This window comes from Lissotriton helveticus, chromosome 9 (genome assembly GCF_964261635.1).
Source record: "Lissotriton helveticus chromosome 9, aLisHel1.1, whole genome shotgun sequence".
NCBI lineage: Eukaryota > Metazoa > Chordata > Amphibia > Caudata > Salamandridae > Lissotriton > Lissotriton helveticus.
Genome location: NC_136070.1, coordinates 1228905152 through 1228928660, shown reverse-complemented (window position 1 = coordinate 1228928660; position 23509 = coordinate 1228905152). Strand labels below are relative to the sequence as shown.

At 41.6% G+C, this 23509-nt stretch overlaps 1 protein-coding gene across 3 annotated transcripts in view; it reads right to left on the bottom strand.

Moving 5' to 3' along the window:
* Window positions 1-3981: 3981 nt before the first annotated feature.
* The window catches only part of SLC41A3 (solute carrier family 41 member 3), a 212223-nt gene continuing 192695 nt past the window's right edge, over window positions 3982-23509 (bottom strand). For all 3 annotated transcript variants that reach the window (XM_078661723.1, XM_078661724.1, XM_078661725.1), the window contains 4 exons: window positions 20862-20941; window positions 15447-15581; window positions 13122-13270; window positions 3982-4890 (listed from right to left, as the gene is read on the bottom strand). In XM_078661723.1, the coding sequence (XP_078517849.1) occupies window positions 4705-4890; window positions 13122-13270; window positions 15447-15581; window positions 20862-20941 (550 nt within the window). In that variant the 3' untranslated portion in view covers window positions 3982-4704. The remainder of the gene's footprint in view (window positions 4891-13121; window positions 13271-15446; window positions 15582-20861; window positions 20942-23509) is intronic.

Below are 23509 nucleotides of genomic sequence, written 5' to 3'. Positions count from 1 at the left end.
CACTCCAGAGGGTGCAACAGTAGGGAAAGCGTTGGATAGCGTAGGAGTAAAAATTAATATTCCCACTCCAGAGGGTGCAACAGTAGGGAAAGCGTTGGATAGCGTAGGGGTAGAAATTACTATTCCCACTCCAGAGGGTGCAACAGTGGTGAAAGCGTTGGATAGCGTAGGGGTAAAAATGACTATTCCCACTCCAGAGGGTGCAACAGTAGGGAAAGCGTTGGATAGCGTAGGGATAAAAATTACTATTCCCACTCCAAAGGGTGCAACAGTAGGGAAAGCGTTGGATAGCGTATGGGTAATAATTACTATTCCCACTCCAGAAGGTGCAACAGTAGGGAAAGCGTTGGATAGCGTAGGGGTAAAAATTACTATTCCCACTCCAGAGGGTGCAACAGTAGGGAAAGCGTTGGATAGCGTAGTGGTAAAAATTACTATTCCCACTCCAGAGGGTGCAACAGTAGGGAAAGCGTTGGATAGCGTAGGGGTAGCAATTACTATTCCCACTCCAGAGGGTGCAACAGTAGTGAAAGTGTTGGATAGCGTAGGGGTAAAAATTACTATTCCCACCCCAGAGGGTGCAACAGTAGGGAAAGCGTTGGATAGCGTAGGGGTAAAAATTACTATTCCCACTCCAGAGGGTGCAACAGTAGGGAAAGCGTTGGATAGCGTAGGGGTTTAAATTACTATTCCCACTCCAGAGGGTGCAACAGTAGGGAAAGCGTTGGATAGCGTAGGGGTAAAAATTACTATTCCCACTACAGAGGGTGCAACAGTAGGGAAAGCGTTGGATAGCGTAGGGGTAAAAATTACTATTCCCATTCCAGAGGGTGCAACAGTAGGGAAAGCGTTGGATAGCGTAGGGGTAATAATTACTATTCCCACTCCAGAGGGTGCAACAGTAGGGAAAGCGTTGGATAGCGTAGGGGTAACATTTATTATTCCAACTCCAAAGGGTGCAACAGTAGGGAAAGCGTTGGATAGCGTAGGGGTAAAAATTACTATTCCCACTCCAGAGAGTGCAACAGTAGGGAAAGCGTTGGATAGCGTAGGAGTTTAAATTACTAATCCCACTCCAGAGGGTGCAACAGTAGGGAAAGCGTTGGATAGCGTAGGGGTTTACATTACTATTCCCACTCCAGAGGGTGCAACAGTAGGGAAAGCATTGGATAGCATGGGGGTAAAAATTACTTCCCACACTACTCCCCCTTTAACACACAACACATACAAAAAAACACAATTAATATAAATTTCAATTAATCAATTAATAACAATTAATATTATTAAATTGATGTGATTATAAATGAACTAATTAACACATATTAATTACCAATTAATTAACAATGAATACCAATAAATAAATACAATCTTTTTAATTAATTACATTTAATTATATCACACCCTATTCCCCTAAAACACACAACCCACTACACATAAATAAATCACATAATTTAATCACTTAATAATTATTAATTACCAATTATTTATTAATTAACAATAACACAAAATTAAATATATTAGCACATTAACTCGAATTAATGTATTTAACTAATTAATATTATTTAATTAACAATTAATTATTAATTAACAATAACACAAAATTAAATATATTAGCACATTAACTCTAATTAATGTAATTAACTAATTAATATTAATTAATCACCAATTAATTATTAATGAAAAATATTTACAAAAATAAATTAATTAATTATTATTAAATTACTTCCCACCCGATTCCCCTATAAACCCACAACCCGCTCTGATACTAAAACGCAAAATGTAAACAAAATTACTAATTTTCAAACATACATTAAAAAACATAATTAACAAACATATAAACAACATAATAAAATACATAACACTAAACAAAATTTCGATATTAGTAACATACATACCTTAAAAAACGATATTCTGTCTGTCGATATTTTACACATCGATATTCTATACCATCGATATTAAAACTTCGATATTAATGTATATCGATATTTTAATTTCGATATTTTGTCTCACTACCAGAGGCTCTAACCTCCCGCCACCCCGCTTGAATTTAGCCAGTGTTGTTTGGTCCCATATTCTCCTTGGATATACACCATTATTATCCCCATCTTCAAGCTTTTGGGATTTTTCACTAGCTTTTTTTTAAACCTTTTCTTCCTTTTTCTTCTGTAGATGATAAGCGATGGAAGTACCAAGCAAGCTGTACCATCCTGGCATCCTAAACTTCGCAGCATGTGTAACCCAGGGCATTTCTGTGCACCACTATCTGCACTCAGGGAAAACCGGTTCTTGTGACAGTGTAGTCATATCCCAATTCTATCAACATATGCAAGGAAAAGGTAGCATTCCATCCTGGCTGTAACTAGGTAGTCTACCTGATATACCATGTTTCACTGATTTGTGCCATAAGGTGTTTGTAGGGAGGGATAATGTTTCACATCATTTCATAATTTTACTATATTCCCCAAAAAATATTCTCTGGGAGGGAGCAAGCCCCACAAAACATGGTATTGGTTGGGTGGTAACTCTTCACCCATACAAAATAAGTGCCACAGACAATTGCTAGTGATTAGTGATTTATTGCAAAGAATCCTCCCATCAACTTTTGTTTGTTTGATGTAAAGTCCTAAGTGACTGCCCAGACGTGGATCCTGTGCGCTCTGTGAAACTGGAACCAGCTCAACCTGACTGACGAGCCGTGATCAGGGCGGCGCCAGCTCAGTGTTCCAGTTTGGAGACATTACTGCTTTTTTCAGACCACGGCTGACCTGGGCAGGAAAAATCCACACCAAAGCGACCACCCTGAATATGGTTTGCTTTCTAAAGTCAGCTATCATCCCTGTGGCGAGGGGGCCACCAATCACAGGTTTTCAACAACAAGGCTCCATCGTTGGAACAATAGCAATTTCCCCACCTCTAAATAAGACAGGGGAAAAGAGACTATGCTGCAACTCTGCAAACTTCTTTCAAAGGAAACAAACTGGGATGCAATACTCTAAAGTACTCATGGATGAGAAATACTAGGATTTTAAATGAACTAAATCCTCTTTTGGGCAACCATGTTGTAGTGACTTTGCACTGTATTAGAGCAGAGGTGTATTTTATCCAGGTAAATATTGGTGTTCTTATTCTTTGGACTCCAAGACAATGCCTAATTTGTAAGGGACTCAAGAGTAATAATAATACTTTAAGTCCATTCGGTGCCCAGTTCTTCAAGCTCAGCTGTTGGTTAGAGGAACAGGGTGCTTGACTCCAGTGGTTTGCTGCTGGATCCACAGAGGACAAAAGCATCTCCTGCCAGCAGCTGTTTGCAAGTAAGAAAGCCATGCTTTTGAGATGCCCATGGAAGGAGGCTCTAAAAAAAACTAAATTAACATATTCAATTTACATACAGGCGTCATTTTTCAGGTCATGCTCCAGATAAAGGTAAGTGTATTTCAAGTGGCTAAAATAAAGCAAATTTGAACTTTTAAAAAACATGCTTTTGAAAAAAGATACTAAAATATCAGGATTCAGAGCTTTAAAAGAAATTTCAATACAAATGTGCATCCAGCTTAAAACTGCCTACCTGGGACTAGGACAACTCATAATCATTTTACCAGGGTTGTCGTAGGAGGAATGAATTTGGAATCCATTACACAGTGTACATTAGGGTTGATCTCAGAAATACATGCTGTCTCTCTCAGTGGAAGTAAAGGTGGGGCGTCCAAACAATTAGCTCTGTGAGTAATAATAGGCAGATGGGATTCCTTCAAACGCTCTCTCCTCTTTAACATGACAGAGACTCACACCAACCTCTATCCTGACGTCTTTGAAAGAGGAGGAATCTGGTTAGACAATCTGCATTAGCATGGTGACTCCCAGGCTGGTGTTCCAAAGTGAAGATTAGGACTTTCAGATTAAGGCATCCAAGAAACTTCGAATTTTCTACACTCATCTGTCTAAGCTATTCCAAGTTTCAATGTTTAGAATAAATTGCAAAACAAGTGCTAAATGTATTTAATGGCCACATCATCACAAGGCACTTCAACTCAAAAGCTTCTCAAGTTTTGTCCAGCAATGCACTCATTAAAAGGTTGCCCAATTTGTTCTTTTGGCAAATGACTCCTAATAAAAGCTAGAATTTGGGTGTCTCCATTCTCAATGACTTGAGGTAGCACTACTCAAATTCCTTGACCTTCAACACCCATCTTCTGGTAAGACTAATCAGATGCAGTTCCTCACAGTGTCATCTCACATAAGCTGTTGACATTTCTTTTGACAGTAAGGACTGTAGGATAGTTATCCAAATTAAGAACATGTAGGGTAAAGTCTTATCTTTGTGCCCAATACATTTGTTAGGTCTTTATTGTCACATTACCAAACATTTACGAAACACCACATTTTTCCTGTCTACATTATTTCCAAATATTTAAGGCGGTCCTTACAAAGAGCATTCCGTGGCCATTGGCGCTTTATTTACAGAAGTTCGTTATTACTTTAACTGCACTGTTTGAGACAGTGCAACAGTCTCCATGATGTTCAGCAATTCTTCTCAGAAAGTACCACCAAGTTTCAGGACACTGGAGAGCAAACATGTCACACTGTGACTGGTGTGCTTTGTTTTACAAAAATGAAACCAAGGAGACCTTCTTGATCCCATGACTGTGGAGTCAATGTTGCACACATGCATCACACTTCCCTTATTTTGAGATATACAAAATATCCTTAGTTTCCCATGTCTGAAACCTGCCCACTCATGAGAAACACCACCCGGAAACAGAGAGCCAGGAATCCTGTTCCTAGGAGGTCTCCAAGAGCCGTGAGGTAGGGGATGGAGAAATTATCCGGGTCCAATTCTCTTCTCCACATGAATCGCACAAACAGATCAGCCAGGTACAGTAGGATGGCGACCTGCAAAGAGAAGAAAGGCCTGTCAAAAGCAAACACAGAAGGAGTACTAGGCAAGAGTATCTGAAATATGGCAGTAATCACGAGGACAGGGATTTAAAAGCCTCCGAATAGTTAAATCCAACAGATTAACATCAAAGTACATTTATATCGAAATACATTATTTTCCATTTTTTATATTAATACACTATATGGATATCGTGACATCTTACTCAATAATGCTATTTAGAAGCTGGAAGATAGTGGGCAGGTGTTTCTGGTCCTAAAGGTACTGGGCTTGTGAAAACTATACCTGGTAATTTAGGGCCCGGAAATACAAGACCCAGTTTTACCAGGTGGGGAACCACAACCGAGAAAACCAACCAGAGCTGACAGGAGTGCAGGAGCTGTCATCAGAAGCAAAACCTGGGCCAGACCCACCACTGCAGCACCAGAAGGTAGCAGACACTGCTCTTACCACCAGGGTCCTCCATGTCATGCCTTGCCCCTGCTTCTCAACTCCTCATCATCATGTACCCCCAACCCACACCCTGCTCCACCCCACCAGCAGAAATGCTGGGTGCAAGTCCACACCCAGCTTATACAGTGAAGCCCTGGGCAATAGGCAGACTTAACACCCACCCACACACAGCTACAACACAGAGAGTAAGCAATGCCCCCCCTCACCATCCCCAAAGCCACGTGGCAGCTCCCTCCTACAGGTTCTTGATCCACAACTCTACCCTCTACAGGAATTCAGGTTAGAATTTGACCCTGTAGAAATACAGGTATTCCCCTTTCTGTGGGGACTAACTCGAAATTGCTTGGTACTGGTGGAATATTCCCACACGATGCCAGTGTTTACAGTTTGCAGCCCACCAGTACAGTTCAATCTCTAATTGGGCTCTACATGGCAGGACAAGACTAGGCCTAGTAATCAGCTGACAACTGGGATAGAGAAAAAAAGGCAGCGAGGGGTTCGGGGGATGCACAGAGAAGGAGCTGCAGAATTTGTGAGGATGAGAATGAATAGATGAGAATAGTGGAATGGAAATGTCAGTGAATGAGGGCAGTAATTGACCACAAAAGACATAAGGTATTGTACAACATGTATTAATTCAAATGAGAGTTTAAACAACCCTAAAAAATGAAGCACAGCTAAAACTCAGGAAAAAAGAAAGGTAAGTAAGGCTGAAATAGGAAGGGCAGTGTTCTTTGAGGTGAGTTGTGCAGGCGGGAAATTACAGAATTTCATTTTTGGAACACTGTTGGTGGAAGGGCTAAAGCTGTCTTCCTTCTTTTGAATAATGCTCACGGTTCCAGCAAAGTTTCTTTCTTTCATTTGGATCACCAGTAAGACACTGCCCAAATTCTGAAGTCTGAAACTAATAGATCTGCTAATTTCATTTAACTGTATGAACTTAGTCCAGTTTCCTCCACATCTTGTACAAGTGCCTCACTATCATTCACAAGAAACTATTTGATTTGAGATCCAATAATTCAAGTAAAATGCTACCATCACAGTGGGATCCATTCAATTGGTTATCTGGTTTGCTTTGCTAGGATAGTCTACATAACAAGCCTTTTTCACAGGGTCGACACTGTGATGCACATTATTTTGTAACGTCGTTCAACCAAGGTAAGCTTCTCCATGCATAGGATGGGATGGAGGAATCGGGGTTGAAGAGCCAGAATTGTAATTCCAATCAAAAGGCTCAATAGAAAAGGTCTGCCCTCAAGTGTTTGCAGAATTTCCTGAGGATCACCCAGAAGCACAGTGCAAAGCAAGTGAGTTACAAAGGAAGGAGCCCACAGCCATCCTACTTTATCTCTCTGCTACCTTTGATATTAGGTCTAATAGTGTACCACTTAATCTCCTGAATGAAAAGGGAATAAGGGACATAGGTTAGTAATTGATTTCCTGTTTTCTCTCAAAAAGGTCTCAAGGCATCCAGAGCCCTCCTTTCCACTCTTCATTCACACATCTTCTATTCGGCATGCCGTAGGGCTCGTCACTCAGCCCTACTCTTTTTAGCCCACAAGTTGCTCCACTGGCTCTGAACATCTGATCCTTCATTTATTTTAATCTCGTATGCTGACAATATGCAAACTATTACAGTCATACATCATTTATATATTGGTCTAGCTCTATCTTCTCCACATTCTTTCTTGGTGGTGGTTTTAAATTAAAAAGAGAGAAAGTCTTCTGTTTAGCTTCTCTTTCAAAATCTTGTCTTCCTTATCATGGTCCTCTGAGCTAAGCCCCACACCACTGCAGTCTTTGCTGCAACAAATAATTGGTTTACCTCTGACTAATCCCTATAATTTTCTAATGTTTGTCAAAGTCTTTTCTTCCTGTTTTCTTCTGTCTAACAGTATTGTGCAAGGAGAACCCTCTACTTCCTTTAGAATGCCGAAAACAGTTGTTCAAGCCAAGATTCTTTTAGTCTGGACTACGGGTATCTTTGCACCTCAGCCTTCCTGCCTACCACACTTGTCAACTGCAAATCATTCAGGAAACTACAGCACATTTTCTGGCTTGCACATCCATTGCAGGTCATCTCAAGTATCAAATTCTTATGCAATTGTCATCGAGCAGTGCAACAATAAGGATCAATGTATTCATATCTGGATTCACTCACTACTCACCTACCTGCTCATTCCTTGCATTCTTCTTCTGCTGAAAACTCCCTCTTTTAAGAGTGGCTACACTGGTGACCATGGGCTCTCATATTTGGTAGCCAAGCACTCAAACTCTTTCCTGCTCTCTAAGGCATCAGAGCAACCATCTACTCCGTCACAAAAAAATCCAAATATCTTTCTTTTCTAACTTTACCTTACTTAGTTCTGTATTAGTGTGCCCAAGAAATATAATATAATTTCACAGAGTTGGCACCAATGTAGGATCTGAGCAAGGTTCCTTCAAAATGGTAAAGTTCTTTAAGTATTAAGCATGTATTAATCTATCAATCAGGTTTTTATAAGGCGCGATGGTAAGAGAACTCACAGTGTGCTCAGAGCTGGTTCAGAGGGAGTTTTAAGCTTTGGGGAACGTTGAGAGCACAGTTGATGATACAAGAGGTGGCACGCCAGTAGATTAATTACAAAAGCTTGTACAGTCTTCAAAGGTGGTTCCCAAAGAGATGTGTTCCTTGTGGTAGAGTTATCAGCAGTGGCTAGTCAGCATCAACAGGGAATAGAACAGGAAGACCAGCAAACAACAGAACCACATTGACTAAAGGGAGAATAGGTCATGCAAAAGAAGACGAGGAAAATCTTGGGCAAACCACCAAAAGTTAAGGGTTTCCTTCAATGGCTTGAGCTCCTTCTGTGGTCTCTGGTACATAATGTGAGGGCTCTTTCAAAGGTGAGATGGAGACACTAGTGATCTCTATCCAGGTGGAAAGCGTACTCTTATCAGGTTGGGCGGAGATTCTCTCCTCTGGGTAACAAGTCCTTACATTAAAGATGGAAGCAGATTACCCGTAGAAGTTCTGAAGATGGGGTAGCGCAGTAGCTCAGCATGCAGGGAAATCTATCTCCTTCTTGCCAAGTAACAGTGTCAACAGGCTTCACTTCTCAGTCTTCAATAGTATTCCTGGCTCATAAAGGCAGGCGGCAACAGAGTCAGGATGCTAGTTTAATTGTTTCCCCTGTACTGGTGCACAAAGCCTTGCCCAAAGAGAAAAGGTTAACTGATGTTCTCACCTAGACACCTTGAAGCCAAAGCTAGAGATACTTCCAGACCAACAAATCCCATGGTGATCAGCAAGTTATGTTGCTTAAAATTACCAAGTGTCCATGGTGAGTGAAAACATGTCAATGCTAATAAGGAATGTGAACTGGGTCAGATGAATCTTGGTCAATCAGAGATTGTTTCGAGGCTTCTAGTCTCTTGTCCAGGCTAAACACAGGATATAGGATTAGCCACAAAGCACATTCCCTTTTCACAAGTAAGAACAAAAGGCTCTGCCCTTGGCCTCTTCCTCAGTGTAGGTGTTGCTTCCTGCGGACCGCCGGCTGCTTTGCTTAAACTCACTCAAATTGTGAAGCAAAAACAAAGTGTTGTGCTCTTTACTTTTACCAGAAAGGTGTACCAGTGCCTAACTTGTCCACCTTGTTGCAACAACTGCGACAACTCAGCAGAAGAAAGTGAAGGGTCCATGTCGTGAACAACTGCATGGATGTACCTAGAGGAGCCAGTTAACTGCTTCTCTAACCTGAGGTGAAAGTAATACTGCATGTGCCCCGTGAAAATTGATTTGCTGCCTCCAACAGCCAATCATGACTCAGTCTGGAGAGAATGAAGGTGGTTACTCTTGTCAAAAAGTTTTTTTTTTAGATAACCCCATCTTCAGAAGAGTCACGTACTCTGCTAGGGAACAACATAAAAAAATCATAGTGTAGTACTTTTCAGTGTACTCAAGGCATGAGTCTCATGGGTAAGAAAACATGTCAGATATATCAAAATCCATGACAATCAAATCAAATCATGAAACTACTCGAAGAAAGTCAGGTGCCAGCCAGGCCAGGCTCACTGCTTCAAGGACTTACGGCTACACAATTCAACCACAATGTTAAAGGACAAGGAACAATTTCATCATCAAACTGCCAATCATCAAGGGTGACTGTGCTATAGATATTTTTTATTTTCAAAATAAATTTTAGAAGTCTTACATTTTAACTACATCCTAAGATGAGTTTTCAAATGGTTATCGATTCACAATTTGGCTGGGGTGTGTTGTGGGTGTCCCTTCCAAATTACAAATCGAAACTAAATGTTTTCATGGCAAACTTTTGGTTGTAAAACACTGAAAAGTGACTGACTCCCAATTTGGGGTAGTTACCTCTTAGCAAAAGGTAAAGTGTTCAATCTGGATCCCTTTCCATTTCTGAATTGGGAAAAACGTTTGATGGGGAGTCGGCAGTGGTCAATGAGACCAACTCTCACTGAAACATTTAAAAGAAAACTATTTTTTTTTTTTAAAGCAGCCCCTTTCTTGTAATGAAATGGGGCTGCTTCAAAAATAAAAAAGGTTTACTTTATTTAAAATCAATGGCAGACATAGTAATTTTCGGACCAATGCATACCACTATCCCTTTGATTTGCAACAGAAGGAATTAGTCAAGGTTTGAAACCAACCTAATAATTATTAATTAGGTGGCTCGCACTGCAACCAATTCAGATTCCTTACTTCGCAAACTGACCTACATAAGTCAGTTCGTCAAAATAGGTTTCTGGTTGCAAAAACTGGTCACAAATGGCAACCGCTTTTGGCGCCCAGAACAATACTTTTAGCCTTTAATATTTTTGTAATTAATTTTTTTTTAATTTCTTAGAGAACATCGTTATAAAAAGGAAGAAGAGACTGTTTGCTTAAGAGTCAGCACTTTATTTGTTTGCTTTAACGTTGGCCAACTAGAACTGACTCTATTCAGTTCCTCTTTGCACCCTCCCACCAAAATGCAGTGTTGGCGCAAGATAAGCTGACTTTCCTAGAATGAACACCTAAAAACGGAGCCTAGACTGAACTCTAAACTCAAAAGGCAAACACAATAGAGAAGGCGAATTTCCAAGCATCTAGTACCAGGTGATCATTTGGATGAAAAGTTGTGTTCCGTTGCCCTATGGTGCACCTATCTACACCAGCCAACAATGCATTTTACACCAGATCAAGAACCATTCATCTATTCTGAAGTCACCTGTAGAAAAAAATGGTTCATCTGCCACTGACAGCTTTTTCCTACATGTGCATGCAGACGCAATCTAGAATCGAACACATAATTCAGAGAACATGCACAGGAAACCAAAGCAGGAGTTAAACTATTTGCTCTGAAAGATCTTCGTCCAGCACACTTGTGAGTTATCTGGGACTCTGTATCAACATTTGAATTTCAGAACACAGATAACATAAAGGCACATAAGGCAGGTCTCGCCAGACTAGGAAGCTCAGGCGCAAGGTATGCCTCGTGCATCAGAATGGAGTTAAAAGCAAGATCTAACAGGATCTTCCCAGTCATATCGCATTTATTAAAATGGCTCTCAGTTCTTCAGGAGTCTTGACAATGGGCGTCTCCATCCATTTCCTGGGGCAGAATCTGAGTTACTGTTTTTCTAGGATTTCTGTCCCCTCCAATACGTTGGAAAATTGACAGTCACAATTTTCACCAGGATTATCTCCTGAGCAGGAAACAGTGTAGTAGTAATTACTCACCTCACTTCAGTCTACTGTGAATTGTGAATGTCTTCACAAACAGAGGTATCACATTCAACCTACAACTCTTCAGGACTGTTTCAGAAGTCAGAAAAGAGTTTTTTAAAACCAAGATCCAGTCGGTGAATGCAGTAGCCAACAGTATCCACGGGCAGTGCAAGGATCATTAAAAGGCCCTGGTTCGGTATCCAAAATACACCCCTTCACTTCTGCACTGGAAGAAATTTATATGTTTGTGGGGGAGATATTTCTGGATTTTAGCATGAAAAAGAGGACGAGGCCCATTATAGAAACCTTCAGAAGGCTTACGGCGATGAGCTACACAGCTTGAGTTAAGAAAAGTATTTAAAACTGTAACTCATTAGTTAGGAGCGTTTTTGAGCTCCAAAAATGCAGCTCCTAAAGTATTCAACTTTGGCTAACATGATTTTCTTCTTCGTCTACACAGGATTTGTAGACATTCAACTTGCCTTTGAAGGTTATTTGATCTTCTAACCTGTTGGAGTTGGTAATCAGTCAGTTTCTCCAAATAAAGAACGAATACAAGAGGACACAGGATGAGACACTAGCTACTCCACAAGTACTATGGAGGAACCTAGAGTCTGCAAGTAAAAATAGACATGAAGCACTTTGGAAAGACTAAATAGCCCTTGAGAGTGGACAGAATAAAAGGATTCAAGAGTTCATTGAGCAAAATGCTGTGGAGCAATGCAGCCTCAAAGACATGCACTCCCCTTATCATCTGCCTATAGGATGCAATCCAATATATAAGGATTGATTCTCTTAAAGTTATGGTGTGGACACAACCAAGATTGGGAATACTTCAAAATGTGGAAAAAATAAGTATTAACTTGCAGGGACAGATTTTTTTAATTCTCGATTAGCCACAGATTAAGAACTGCAGAGGAATGTGAAAGGATTTGAAGACATATAAGAAGAAACCGACCTTCAAAGAAGAAGTGTATTTATGGCTAACTACACGGACTTCATAAAGGCTAATTAAAGCTCACAAAACATGCATTTTATTTATGCTAAAATTAGGTTTATATTGCAGTAATGGTTGTGTTCAGCATACCTTGACCAACATCCACACACTAACAGATACTCTGTAACAGTATTCAGAGAGATTACATTTAATGTGTTTTTTAAAACAAAGGGGCATATTACCAACGTTAAGCGATATTTATCGCTAACGATGCTTATCAACAAATTTTTTAACGCTAAGCATCGTCAGAAATTATCGCAGATAAACCTTGCTATTATCAAGGTTTATCGCAAATGCGAAAAAAAACGGCCGCAATGCATGAATATCGCTGAAAAGTCAGCGATATTCATGCATTACCGAGCTAATGCTCTTAGCCATGTTATCCACCTCCCATTGGATAACATGGCTAAGAACTGCTCAGGGCAGGTGTTAGTTTTTGGAGATATTCGCGCTTAGCGCGAATATCTCCAAAAGTTGGTAATAGGAGATAGCGATGTTAGCGACTGTTTCCAGTCGCTAACATCTTGGCACGCCCACTTTGCATGTCATTAGTGATAAATATCACTGACATGCAAAGTGGGGCCCAAGATGGTCGCTATCTCCTACTAGCTGTCGCTAACTGGTGTTAGCGACAGCTAGGTAATAGGGAGATAATTTTATCTCCGCTTTCTTGGCTTTTAAAGCCAAAAAAGCGGAGATAAACCCCCTTGCTAATATGCCCCAAAATGTGCACTTCATTAAAGTTCCTTTCAACACAACAACAGGTCTCTTTCTGAGGCAGTTATCACATGCTGAAGTGGACAGTCTATTATAGATAGTATTTCCTGTAATCGCTGTAAACAGAACTTACCATTCCTGCTTGCATAAATGAATTTCTTTTTACTACTTGCTTAGACCTATCAAACATTTATAACTAATTCTGACTGCAATTAGCACCTTATTCTGAGAAAGGGATTATAGCATTTATAATGAAGGAATAGTAGGTTCTACCATCAGTTAACCTATTACAGTATATTCTTTGGAAGCATTATATACAGGCCGTGAGTACTCCTTACCTGCAGTAAAGCAGCAGTGAGGTAAAACATTACGAATGTGAAGGTAAGGGCAGTGTGTCCTCCCTGCAACAAGTTAATTGTATAAAGGAAGGTGAGGTGCCCCGGGACAACAAGAAAAAACAGGACTCGAGCAGACGTGGAATTTACTCCTGGGGAAAGAAGTACAAAGGAAAGTTACACATCATAATACATTCAGTATTACTGACATATTGGTTCCACCAAATTGCTACTAATAGGAACTGATGGCATGTGATACAAAGACTTGAATTTGGAAATTAATAAAAGATTGGAGGCAGAATTCCACACTTGCATGAGACAGCCTCGGCACTACCCACCCCAAAATATAAATACATTGATCAAACTCCACTCTGTTAAAATAGCCGACTGATCAGATGCAATTAGTTATAAATGAGCTCACGATGGAAGGTGCGTAAGTAATATTCAGAACTTAATATTAGGAATTCTATTGACTAATAGAACTAAATTAAGAACCTCCATCTGCCTTTGTATTCATAACTATAGGTAACTAGTGGTAATACAACTAATTATGAAGTTAAAAGTAATAAGCAAAATGGCAGGACAGACATAAACAAACCATTAAGCGAAAATATGGTTAGGAATTTTAAAAACAGAATAGAACATTCACTTTGTAATGGGTTTCTAGAGTTATTGGAATGATTTTTCTCAGGAAAGACTATGATCCTCTTTAGGAGTGAAGGGCTTTTTTGCACAAGAGTCCTTATTACGAGTTGTGCGATAAGTATCACACCCTCACAGTTTTCCTCTGATACAGTCTGGCAGGTCAAACCTGCCGAAATTTATCGGTTAGGGGGACAGGAGGACCCGTAAAAAAGGCTCAACTTGTAGAATTGGTGTGTTAAAAACGGATCCAATATTTAATGCTCCATTCCCTTTTTAAACACACAGAAGAGGAGGGGCCCAATTCATAAAAGTAATCTGAGACAAAATTCTAACTTTACGACTTTCAGTATTCAGAAAAGGCATTTAGGAGTAGTAAAGTTAGTAATCTTAACTTTACTACTCCCAAATGCCTTTTGTGAATTCCGAAATTCGTAAAGTTAGGGTTTTCCTCAGTTTAGGAGTAGTAAAGTTAGGAATCTTAACTTTACCACTCCTAAATGCCTTTTGTGAATACCGAAAGTTAGGATTTTGTCTCAGATTACTTTTGTGAATCGGGCCCGAGGTATTTACTATATGTGGTAAATGCCCCATTCGCGGGTGGTGGTATTTCCCCATGTAGTAAATACCAGAACCTGTTACAACAAACTCGGAATGAGGGCCCAAGTGTCTTCTCTTTACAACCCTAGAATTGGTTCCACTTTATTTCCACATCTTTCTATAAATAGTGAATGTTCTCTTTAGAATCGTTTCCATTTTAATCTACTGTCCTGTTAAATTGTGTTAATTTCTTCTTTATGCAGTGATGGGCAGGATGAACTATTGGAAGTGCTCTCATCAGTTTGAACTAGGCCAGGCAGTGACAGAAAACTAGTTGAATGATCTACTTAAGATGTAAATAGAAAAATAAATTTGGAGCAAAGCAAAAGTTTGTAAATGTGATCAGGTTGCCCCTGTAAAAGACAGGGTGCAGAAGTAGAAAAATATGGGAAGTAGAACAATTTAACCAAGAAGAGATGGACTTTAAGAAGGAAGCTTTCTAAATTAAAATTCTAAAGTCACGAAAAAGCCACAAGCTCAAAGTGAGATTTAGCAGATATTACCAATGCCAGACTCCTTTCATCTGGCGATAAATGGTAGTCATTCTGTTGGTTGGTGGCCCAAAGGCTCTAGGGTCAGAGGGGCTTCCCCTTCTTTTTGCCTGAAAATCTTTTTGTTTATTTGTTTGTTCACGTTCTCTTGTACCGGATGCATGATTGTATCCCACTGTATTGTTTGTTGCTCTTTAATATTTTCATATACTTGCATTTGATTACATTTTGTGTCCGGCTGGACACCCCTGAATATAGGACTTATTACAGGCTATATTTTATTCAATTGTTCTAAAAAGTCTCTTTAAGGACCACTGTTGTTGTTTAAAATGTATTTTAAGTTTAGCACCTAAATGTTTAAGCTTTACAGGGCCTTATTATGTACATGGCCCTAACATCAGAGATGCTCTAAATCTATAATTTAGCGATGTGAAATGGGATGGAGGACAAGGAATAGGGATGTGGCAAGAGAAGAAGGAAATGTCCACAACAAGAAAGTAACCCAAGCTGCGCAAGTAAACACAAAACTCAGATTCTCATCAAGAAGTACATTGACCTTTAATATGAGCCCCTAATTTTAAAACCTGCTTCTTACCTGAAGAGAAGAACGTGGTAAAAGGACTGGGCCAATGCTGCCTCATCTTGTATGGCAACACACCTGGCATACTCCAGAAATGCAGGAATGTGGATATACGACTGGACTGGATGGCTACAAGATTACCAGCAACGCCTGTGGGTAACATCTTACATATCAGCATCATGTGGTATGTCTTTAAAAAAAACTTGAAGCAAATATCATACATTTTAAGTTTTAGAAGCTTATCTTATTTTCATTCATTCGGGTTTTACTTGGTAGGGTAGTCACAAAGATACAAACATGCTGCAATAAAGTGAATTAATAAGCTAAACAACATTTGCTATTTTTAAATAGCCTCATTCACGTCTTGCCTAAAAGGTACCTATGACAGGTATCTACCAAAGAAATTTGACATAAGAAACAGACTGTGTGGATCTTGTTCTACAGCTAGGTTTGTTTAAAATGAGTTGCAGAATAAGTTTTTGTTGATTTACAAACAAAAATCAGTCTAATGAAAGATGTATCACATTAATCGTCACACACAGCTTACATACACACAATCCGTTCCTTGTTTGTGTCATTAGATATTGAGAACCAAATTTAAATATTCCCTCTCCCCTCTAACATAGCTGTCCGTCCGCCCAAATTTAATTTCAGGCGGACCATCAGTTTGGCCATGGCGGAGACTACTCTGTCTATGGCGTAGCCAAACTTCTCAGATGGCCTAGGAGCATAAGGGATGTAGCAGAAATGATTACATGACTATCCGCCTAATTTAGATGGGTGGACATGTAGCCATATTTTACAGTTTCTCACCAGTAGGTTTTGCCTGTAAACTTTAAAACGTAATAATGTCCCCAGACCATGCGAAAAACTCCCATGGTGAGGGAAGCATTCATTTCTTTTCTTTACAAAAAGAAAATCCAGTTATGGGATCTTTTTTCGAGAATTACAATGTGCGATAGGGCTGCGTCCTGCTGAGACAGCCAAAGCACAGAGTAAAATCCATTAGCAGGAACTGCCAAGACAACAATCCCTGGCAATGCTTTTATAAATGACCGCCTGCTTGGCGGTCATTTATAAATTAGACCGGTGGCCCATTCACCTAGTGGACAGAGTAATTTACTTCATCCTCATGGTGGAATGGCGGGCCGTCCACCCAGATATAAATCTGGACAAAAAAAAAAAGAGGGCTTGCCTATATAACCACACATAACCTGGGCATAAACAACAACTGACGAAATGGTATATCATGGGGATCAATGCCACCCAAACTATTCATCATAATGGGACACTTAATTCACATTGGCAACCTGATTTAAGCAAGCACATTAATACAATTAATGGAAAATATTCAACTGCCCATTAATTACATCTAGAGTAACACACAATCCCTAAATACATATACATGTACAATTTTACTAAACATATACGACAAGACACACGTACAAATTTTGTACACCAGGAAAAATTGATCTCTTATATCTTTTATACAGGAGGAAGATCATTCTCCTACATCGCGGCCAAGACCAGGAACGAACTCCCCACCGATATCAGACGCACCCCGTCCCTAAACACCTTCAGGAAGGCTCTGAAGACCTGGCTCTTCGGCTGATACTGAACTGCTGCACCCCCACACTCCCTTAGCACCTAGAGTAGTGCGCTTGAAATTCCCCAAATTGATTGATTGGTTTTTTAATAGTTTCCACAAGAGGTGTCCAAATAATAAGCTCATAGCAAGTACCCCGCAGAGGTCAATCAGACGATGAGAATACAGAAAAACCTTAATTTCCATCTTTCCTCCATGTCGTCCCAATAAATCGGTACAACTTAATTTATTTATTGGAAACTCCTCCAAAGAATATAGTCAACGTGTTTCGGCACTGATAATTTATGGCCTCTTCAGGACAGAAGTGTAAGACAAGAGGACACGATCCTATAGGAGAACATAAAAATACATATGTATCAACTTCAGATGTTCTTTTCTGCAACGTGGGGGGTGGCTGGAGGAGCAAGATTGCGGCCCCATTTTGTTAGAGCTCCCAGTGGTGGTGATAATCCGCCATCCATCCTGCCCTTAATTAGTGCCTCAGTGCATCTGAGGACGTGCGCAGGCACGTCACTGCCTCAAAGATCGCAGTTCCTGAGGTCCATTGTAACCACTGGAGCTGACGCAAGTAGAGAGGCCTGGACTTGGCTGACAAGGAGGAGCTGCGCACAGCTCTGAGGCCAGATCTGGGGGTCCGGAGGACCTGGAAGAAGGGGCTTCTCTCCTCCACTCCCAGTGACAAAGAGGTGCTGCCTGTGCTCACTCGCCCCCGCTTGCGCCGGAACCATGGAAGCTGGGCACCCACTGGTGGGATGGTGACCCCCTTTTGGAGAACCACCACGGGCCCACAAACACAGGGCAGTCTCCCGCAGCAGTGGCGAGGTCTGGGTGCGCCTCCCCATGTGGGTGTGGTCTGAGGACAATCGGGACCATGGCCTCCTCCCCACACTGCAGTGGGACGGAACATGCACTGCTAAGAATTGGTGAGCACTGCTGTGCAGTGGTGCAACTTGTATGAAGGCCCTGGAGCCGGGGGATCTGCAAAGGCCTTGGGACCGAGTAGTGAGTCATGGATGACCAGCTCCTCCCAACCCTTGAAGTTTTCAGAGACGGGCTGCCTCTTCCACCCCCATCCTCATTTAAGACAGTCTTCCATGGATGTTATGGGGGACTGAGAAGTGCTATTCAAGCTACCTCGTGGTGGCTCTCCGAGGCAGAGATGAATGGGAGCGCAGAGCCCAGCTGGTGATGGAGTGAGCCCCCCCTCTCGGGTGGCTGTACTGAGGATAGGTGCAAAAAGAACAATATGATAGGGACAGGGCAGGGGCCAACAGTGAAACCCGAGCTGATTGGCAAAAAACCTAAGCAAGGGGACCCTGGGCTGCTTGTGCTGATCCCTTGTGGGTGGATCAGGCGGGCCCAGTTGACCTGAAGTAACAGCCATTGCAAACAATAGAGTGGCTCATAAGCAGAGCAAGCTCAATGAACTCGCCTAGCCATTTTTGCACAGGGGGGGATCAGAATGCCCACAAATAGGAGGTCATCTATGGCATGTCGTACCTGCAGGTACCTAAAAAATTGGGAGGAATGAAGTGCAAATGCCGGCGTAAGATGGCCAAAGGACACAATCATATAGTGTCCTTTGGCCACCTTAAGCCGGCATTTGCACTTCATACCTCCCAATTATTTAAGTACCTGCAGGTATGACATGCCCTAGATGCCCATAGAGAAGCCTTTGGGGAGTCCTAGAATACAACCCCCTACAGGCAAAGTTAGCACTAGGCCTGCAGGGCCGAAGGGGTCTCTCACGAATATACAGTTCTTTGCTGCCCAATACTCCAACCCCCCTGCTTACACTCTGTGGGAGATGTTGAGGAACAGGACGACAATGATTGGCTTGGCAGGAGGTCAAAACGGCCTTGAGGCAACTGGCCATCCCTGCCACTCTCAGTCTAATACAGTTGAATTACTCTCATCATAAATATTCTAACCCAGTTAGGTTGGGAAAGATGGAGAGGGCCGAGTCATCGCGCTGCTGGAGCAGTTGAGACCCTGACGGATCCTTTTTTCGCCTCATTTGAACCTGTCCAGTCATAACTGCATACTGGAACATAATCCATACTAGAATCACACACCTCGTTCAGATTACGGATAACAGGGATAATGGAGGGCTGGGCGCACACTAGACACCAGCGCCTGCTTGCAGGTGTTATGTACTTCATAGCCAAGAGAGACATCGGCAGATGTTGGAAGTCCACAGACCTCCCTAGAGTGACAGCTTGATTTGCAGGATGGGCTATTGCTGCTTGGCAGAAAGACGTTTATAAAAGGAGAGTCTGTGCTCCTAGACATCGTAAGATTCGGGGTTCGTGACTTTCTAAATCAGTCCTCGATGGAGTTTAAGATTTGATTTGAGTTTTTGTTTGTCAGATACTGTGTCATAGGCACAGCATACAGTGTAAATTATGATCATTCATTGTCGAGGTCGGATTGCCTTTTTGTTCTGTTAAGGTTCCCTCTCTCCTCTCTGGAAACCCTACAGTTTTATCTCTATCAAATCCCTGGGGACCTCCCCTTGCCTCAGGGAAGTCCAATGCGATCCTGAGCCAGTGCTCCTGAATCATGATGCAATCTGGAATCTCATCTTGGTACAACAGCCCTGAACTTTGTGGATGTGTTGTAAAACCCAGGAGATCTGTGGGATAGACTTTTACGAGTATACCTTGTCTACTAAGTAGGTTCTGCAGAATAATTAAGTTGTGACTTTGAGCAATGTTGGTGCTCCTGAGACATTTATAAAGATAGATCAGATATTTTGGACCACATAATGCTTAGTCTTGAGCAACGCGGGGTTAATTGTTAAGATTTTCCTTTAAGGCGCTGTTGGGTAGATGAGAATGCTACAACTTAAGTAAATATGATTTTTCTGGTATATTCGGGTTTCCTGGAGGTAAGCCAGATTGACTTATGTTAATTGATAAAAAAAGGTTTGAAGAGGTTAGTGTTTATTGAGATATATGACAACTTTATTATGTACTAGTGCAAAGCATGACATTCCCAAATGTAGGTTATTTTGGTTACATAGAACGTATTAATTCTGAATATTGACCAAAAATGCTTCCGAGCATGTCATAACTTCCACAGTGACAGTCAAGTGGTTTTCGATCTTCTTCGGCAATCATCAGTGGCATGGGCACTAGTGCACAACATGACATTCCGAGATGCCATGGTATTGTGATTACATAGAATTGATATAATTCCAAATACTGCCCAAAATCCTTCCTAGTATGTGATAACTCCCACAGTACCTCCAAGTGGTTTTAGATCTTTTAATGCACATCAACGCATAGGGGAAGTGAGAGAATCTGAAATTAAAAGCATACAACTCTACATAATATACATATATTTTGTATGCATTCAGTATTGAATAACTATTTGACTCCTGTAGATAAAATCCACAAAACAATACCAAGATAATATGGATATCTAGATACAGTCTCAAGAGAATGCAACCTATTACCCCCCCACCTCCCTCGAGAGAGTTTCCCTAAAAACATTGTATTATTTGTAAAATGAAATGAACAATGCAAAATGAGATATCAAAGACCATGCCAATCTTCTGAACCCTTCCAACACAGCACAAAGTATTAATTATGTGCCTACAGGTAAAAGAGATATATCTTTGCTATGTAGATGGTGCAATATCAAACTTCCTAAACTTCTCTTGATTTAATTTGACCATCATAAAACAAATAAACATTTGACAATAAGAGACAGGACACTTTTAAAACTACTAACTTTCAAACAATAAATGACAGAATCAACTTTTCTAGAGTGTCATAAAGAGGCAAAATGTAAATGTAATAAAAGAATATGAAACCTACCATTAATTACGGGGGTGAAAACTGCCATCCCTTCAAAGTTGGGATCTGTTACAGTTTTGTCCAAAATAAGTCCACCAATGCTACAACAACAACAACAAAATCTTGAATTTGATGAAAGAGACTGAGGGACATTTAACTTTAAAATAAGTGTTAATTATTTTTCCTTAACATGAGCAACTAAATACACTGGAAAAGTAAATCAATGGAAAAAGATTACAAGTAAGACAAATATACTGAATGCGTTAGTCTACAGCTGTTGCATTACTCACTACAGCAATTTCATTAGCACTAACACAAACAAGTTACTTACCTGAGGTAATGCCTTATCTAGTAGAGACTCAAGCAACAGATTCATTACCTTTAAATTATTTCCCGGTGTCAGACTGGATCCTGAGCAGTACCCCTGCACACTAGTAAGTGGCATTGTTCGGCTCTGTGTAACGTCATTGGAGTCGCTCATGCCAGAAGTGACGTGTGCAGTGCCTATACAGGCGCTACCCCAGCGTGCTGACGTCAGTTTCTTTTCGCAACTTTTCATGCCCGGAGTGCGGAGCAATGAAGAACATTGAGCACTGGTATGTGGAACTAGGGCCCTGAAAAGGGAAAACCCTGTACGTATAAATCAGTTCACAGAGTGGGGAGGATGGGTGGGTCGGTAAGGATCTATCGCTAGATAAAGTTTCTATCAGATGAGGCATTACCGAAGGTAAGCAACTTGTTCATCTGATAGAGACTTTTAGCCGCAGATTCATTACTGTAGAATAGATACTCAAGCAATACCTCTCAGAAGGTGGGTCTGCAAACTTGATTTAGGAAGTCGTGCAGGGCCAAACAGGTACCATCCCGACAGACCTGACTGTCCAGGCAGTAGTGCTTGATGAGCGTATGCAGAAAGGTTCACAATCTTGCCAGGCAGATGTCCAGGGCTGGAACTGGAACACCACCTGCTAACATAGTGGTCACAGCTTTTGGTCTGGTGGAATGAGCATGTAAACCCTCTGGGGGTTGCTTCTTGGCCAATGCGTAGCAGGTGTTAATGCACAACAAAATCCATCAGGAGATTGTTTATTTCTGCATGGCATTCCCTTTGTTGGCTCTGCCACATCCCCCAAAGAGTTGATCGTCCACCTGGAACAGTTTTGTAGAATGACAATGCTCTTTTTGGGTCCAGACGGGGGAGTCGCTCCTCTTTCCTAGAGGGATGAAGAGAGCGTAAAAGGTAGGCAAAGTGATAGACTGGTCTATATGAATGGGGTAACCACCTTCAGCAAGAAGGCTGCTCAGGTCCGAAGGGGCAGTTTGTCTGGGAAGAGGTGTATGGAGGCTGGGATGACAACGCCTGCAGTTCACTGACCCTCCGGGCAGATGCAATTGCCCAAAAAAAAAAGCTTTCTTGATGGTGAGAAAATGAGAGGGCAAGTATGAATAGTCCCAAAGGGAGCACACATTAGAAAAGTAAGAAACAAGTTAAGGTCTCATTGAGGAATAACAAAGAGAGCTGGTGGAAGAAAGTGTTGCAAACCTTTAAGGAACCTATTTACAATAGGAGATTTGAAAAGAGAAGGCTGACCTGGCGGCAGCAGCAAGGTAGAGGTGGCAGATAAATAACCCATCAACGTGCTCAATGATAAAAAAAGAACTTGAGAAAGAGGTGCAGATACGGGGTCAACCTATCTGGCTGCACACCATGCCACAAACTTGCTCCAACTGTCGGCGTACACCATCTTGATGGAGGGACGCGGAGCTACCAAGATAACATAACAGACTTTGGGCAGAAGGTCGAAAGCTATCAACTGTCACCGCGCAATCTTTATGTATGAAGGCACGAGAAAGGTTTAAGTGGAGTAATGTCCCCTACTGCTGTAACAGAAGATCCTTGCAAAGGAACAGCCTGATCGGAGGGCCGATGGCCATGCCCAACAGCTCGATATACCAGTCTCTCCTATCCTAGTCCAGGAGCTACAGGAATGGCTTGGGCCCGATCGTTCCTGATCTTCTTGAGAACTCTGGGCAGGAGTGGCATGGGCAGAAAGGCTTAAAGGAGGCTGGAGCTGAACTCGAAACAAAAAGTCATCTTTGAGCGAGAGCAGCCTTGGAAACTCCCTCGTGCAGAACTGCTGACATTGTGCATTCTCGGCAGTGGCGAACAGATCTAACTAAGGCTCCTCCCACTGTGAAAGAGACCTTGCACCACCTCCAGATGGAGAAGCCATTCATGATACGCTAGGCATCTTCAGCTGAGTTCGTCCGCTCTGGCATTCAGAGATCCCTCCAGCTGGTGAACTCCTAAGGAAATGCCCTGACATTCTAACCATGTTCAGACACGCAGGCTCTCTGCACAAAAGATCCACAACTCCACATCGCCCTGTTTGTTGCAGTACCACATGGCGGTGGTGTTGTCCACAAACACCTGCACTAGCCTTCCCTTGAACGAGGGTAGAAAGGCATTCAATGCCAGTCAGATCGTTCTGAGCTCCAACAAGTTGATGTGGAGCCCGGATTCCGCCAGAGACCAGAGGCCGCTGATACCCCCCTCCCAGATGTCAGCACCAGTCCAGGAGTGATGCATCTGTCACTAATGTTCGATATAGTTGGGGAAGGGAGAGGGGTCTGCCACTGGCCCAAACTCTGTTTGTTAACTACCACTG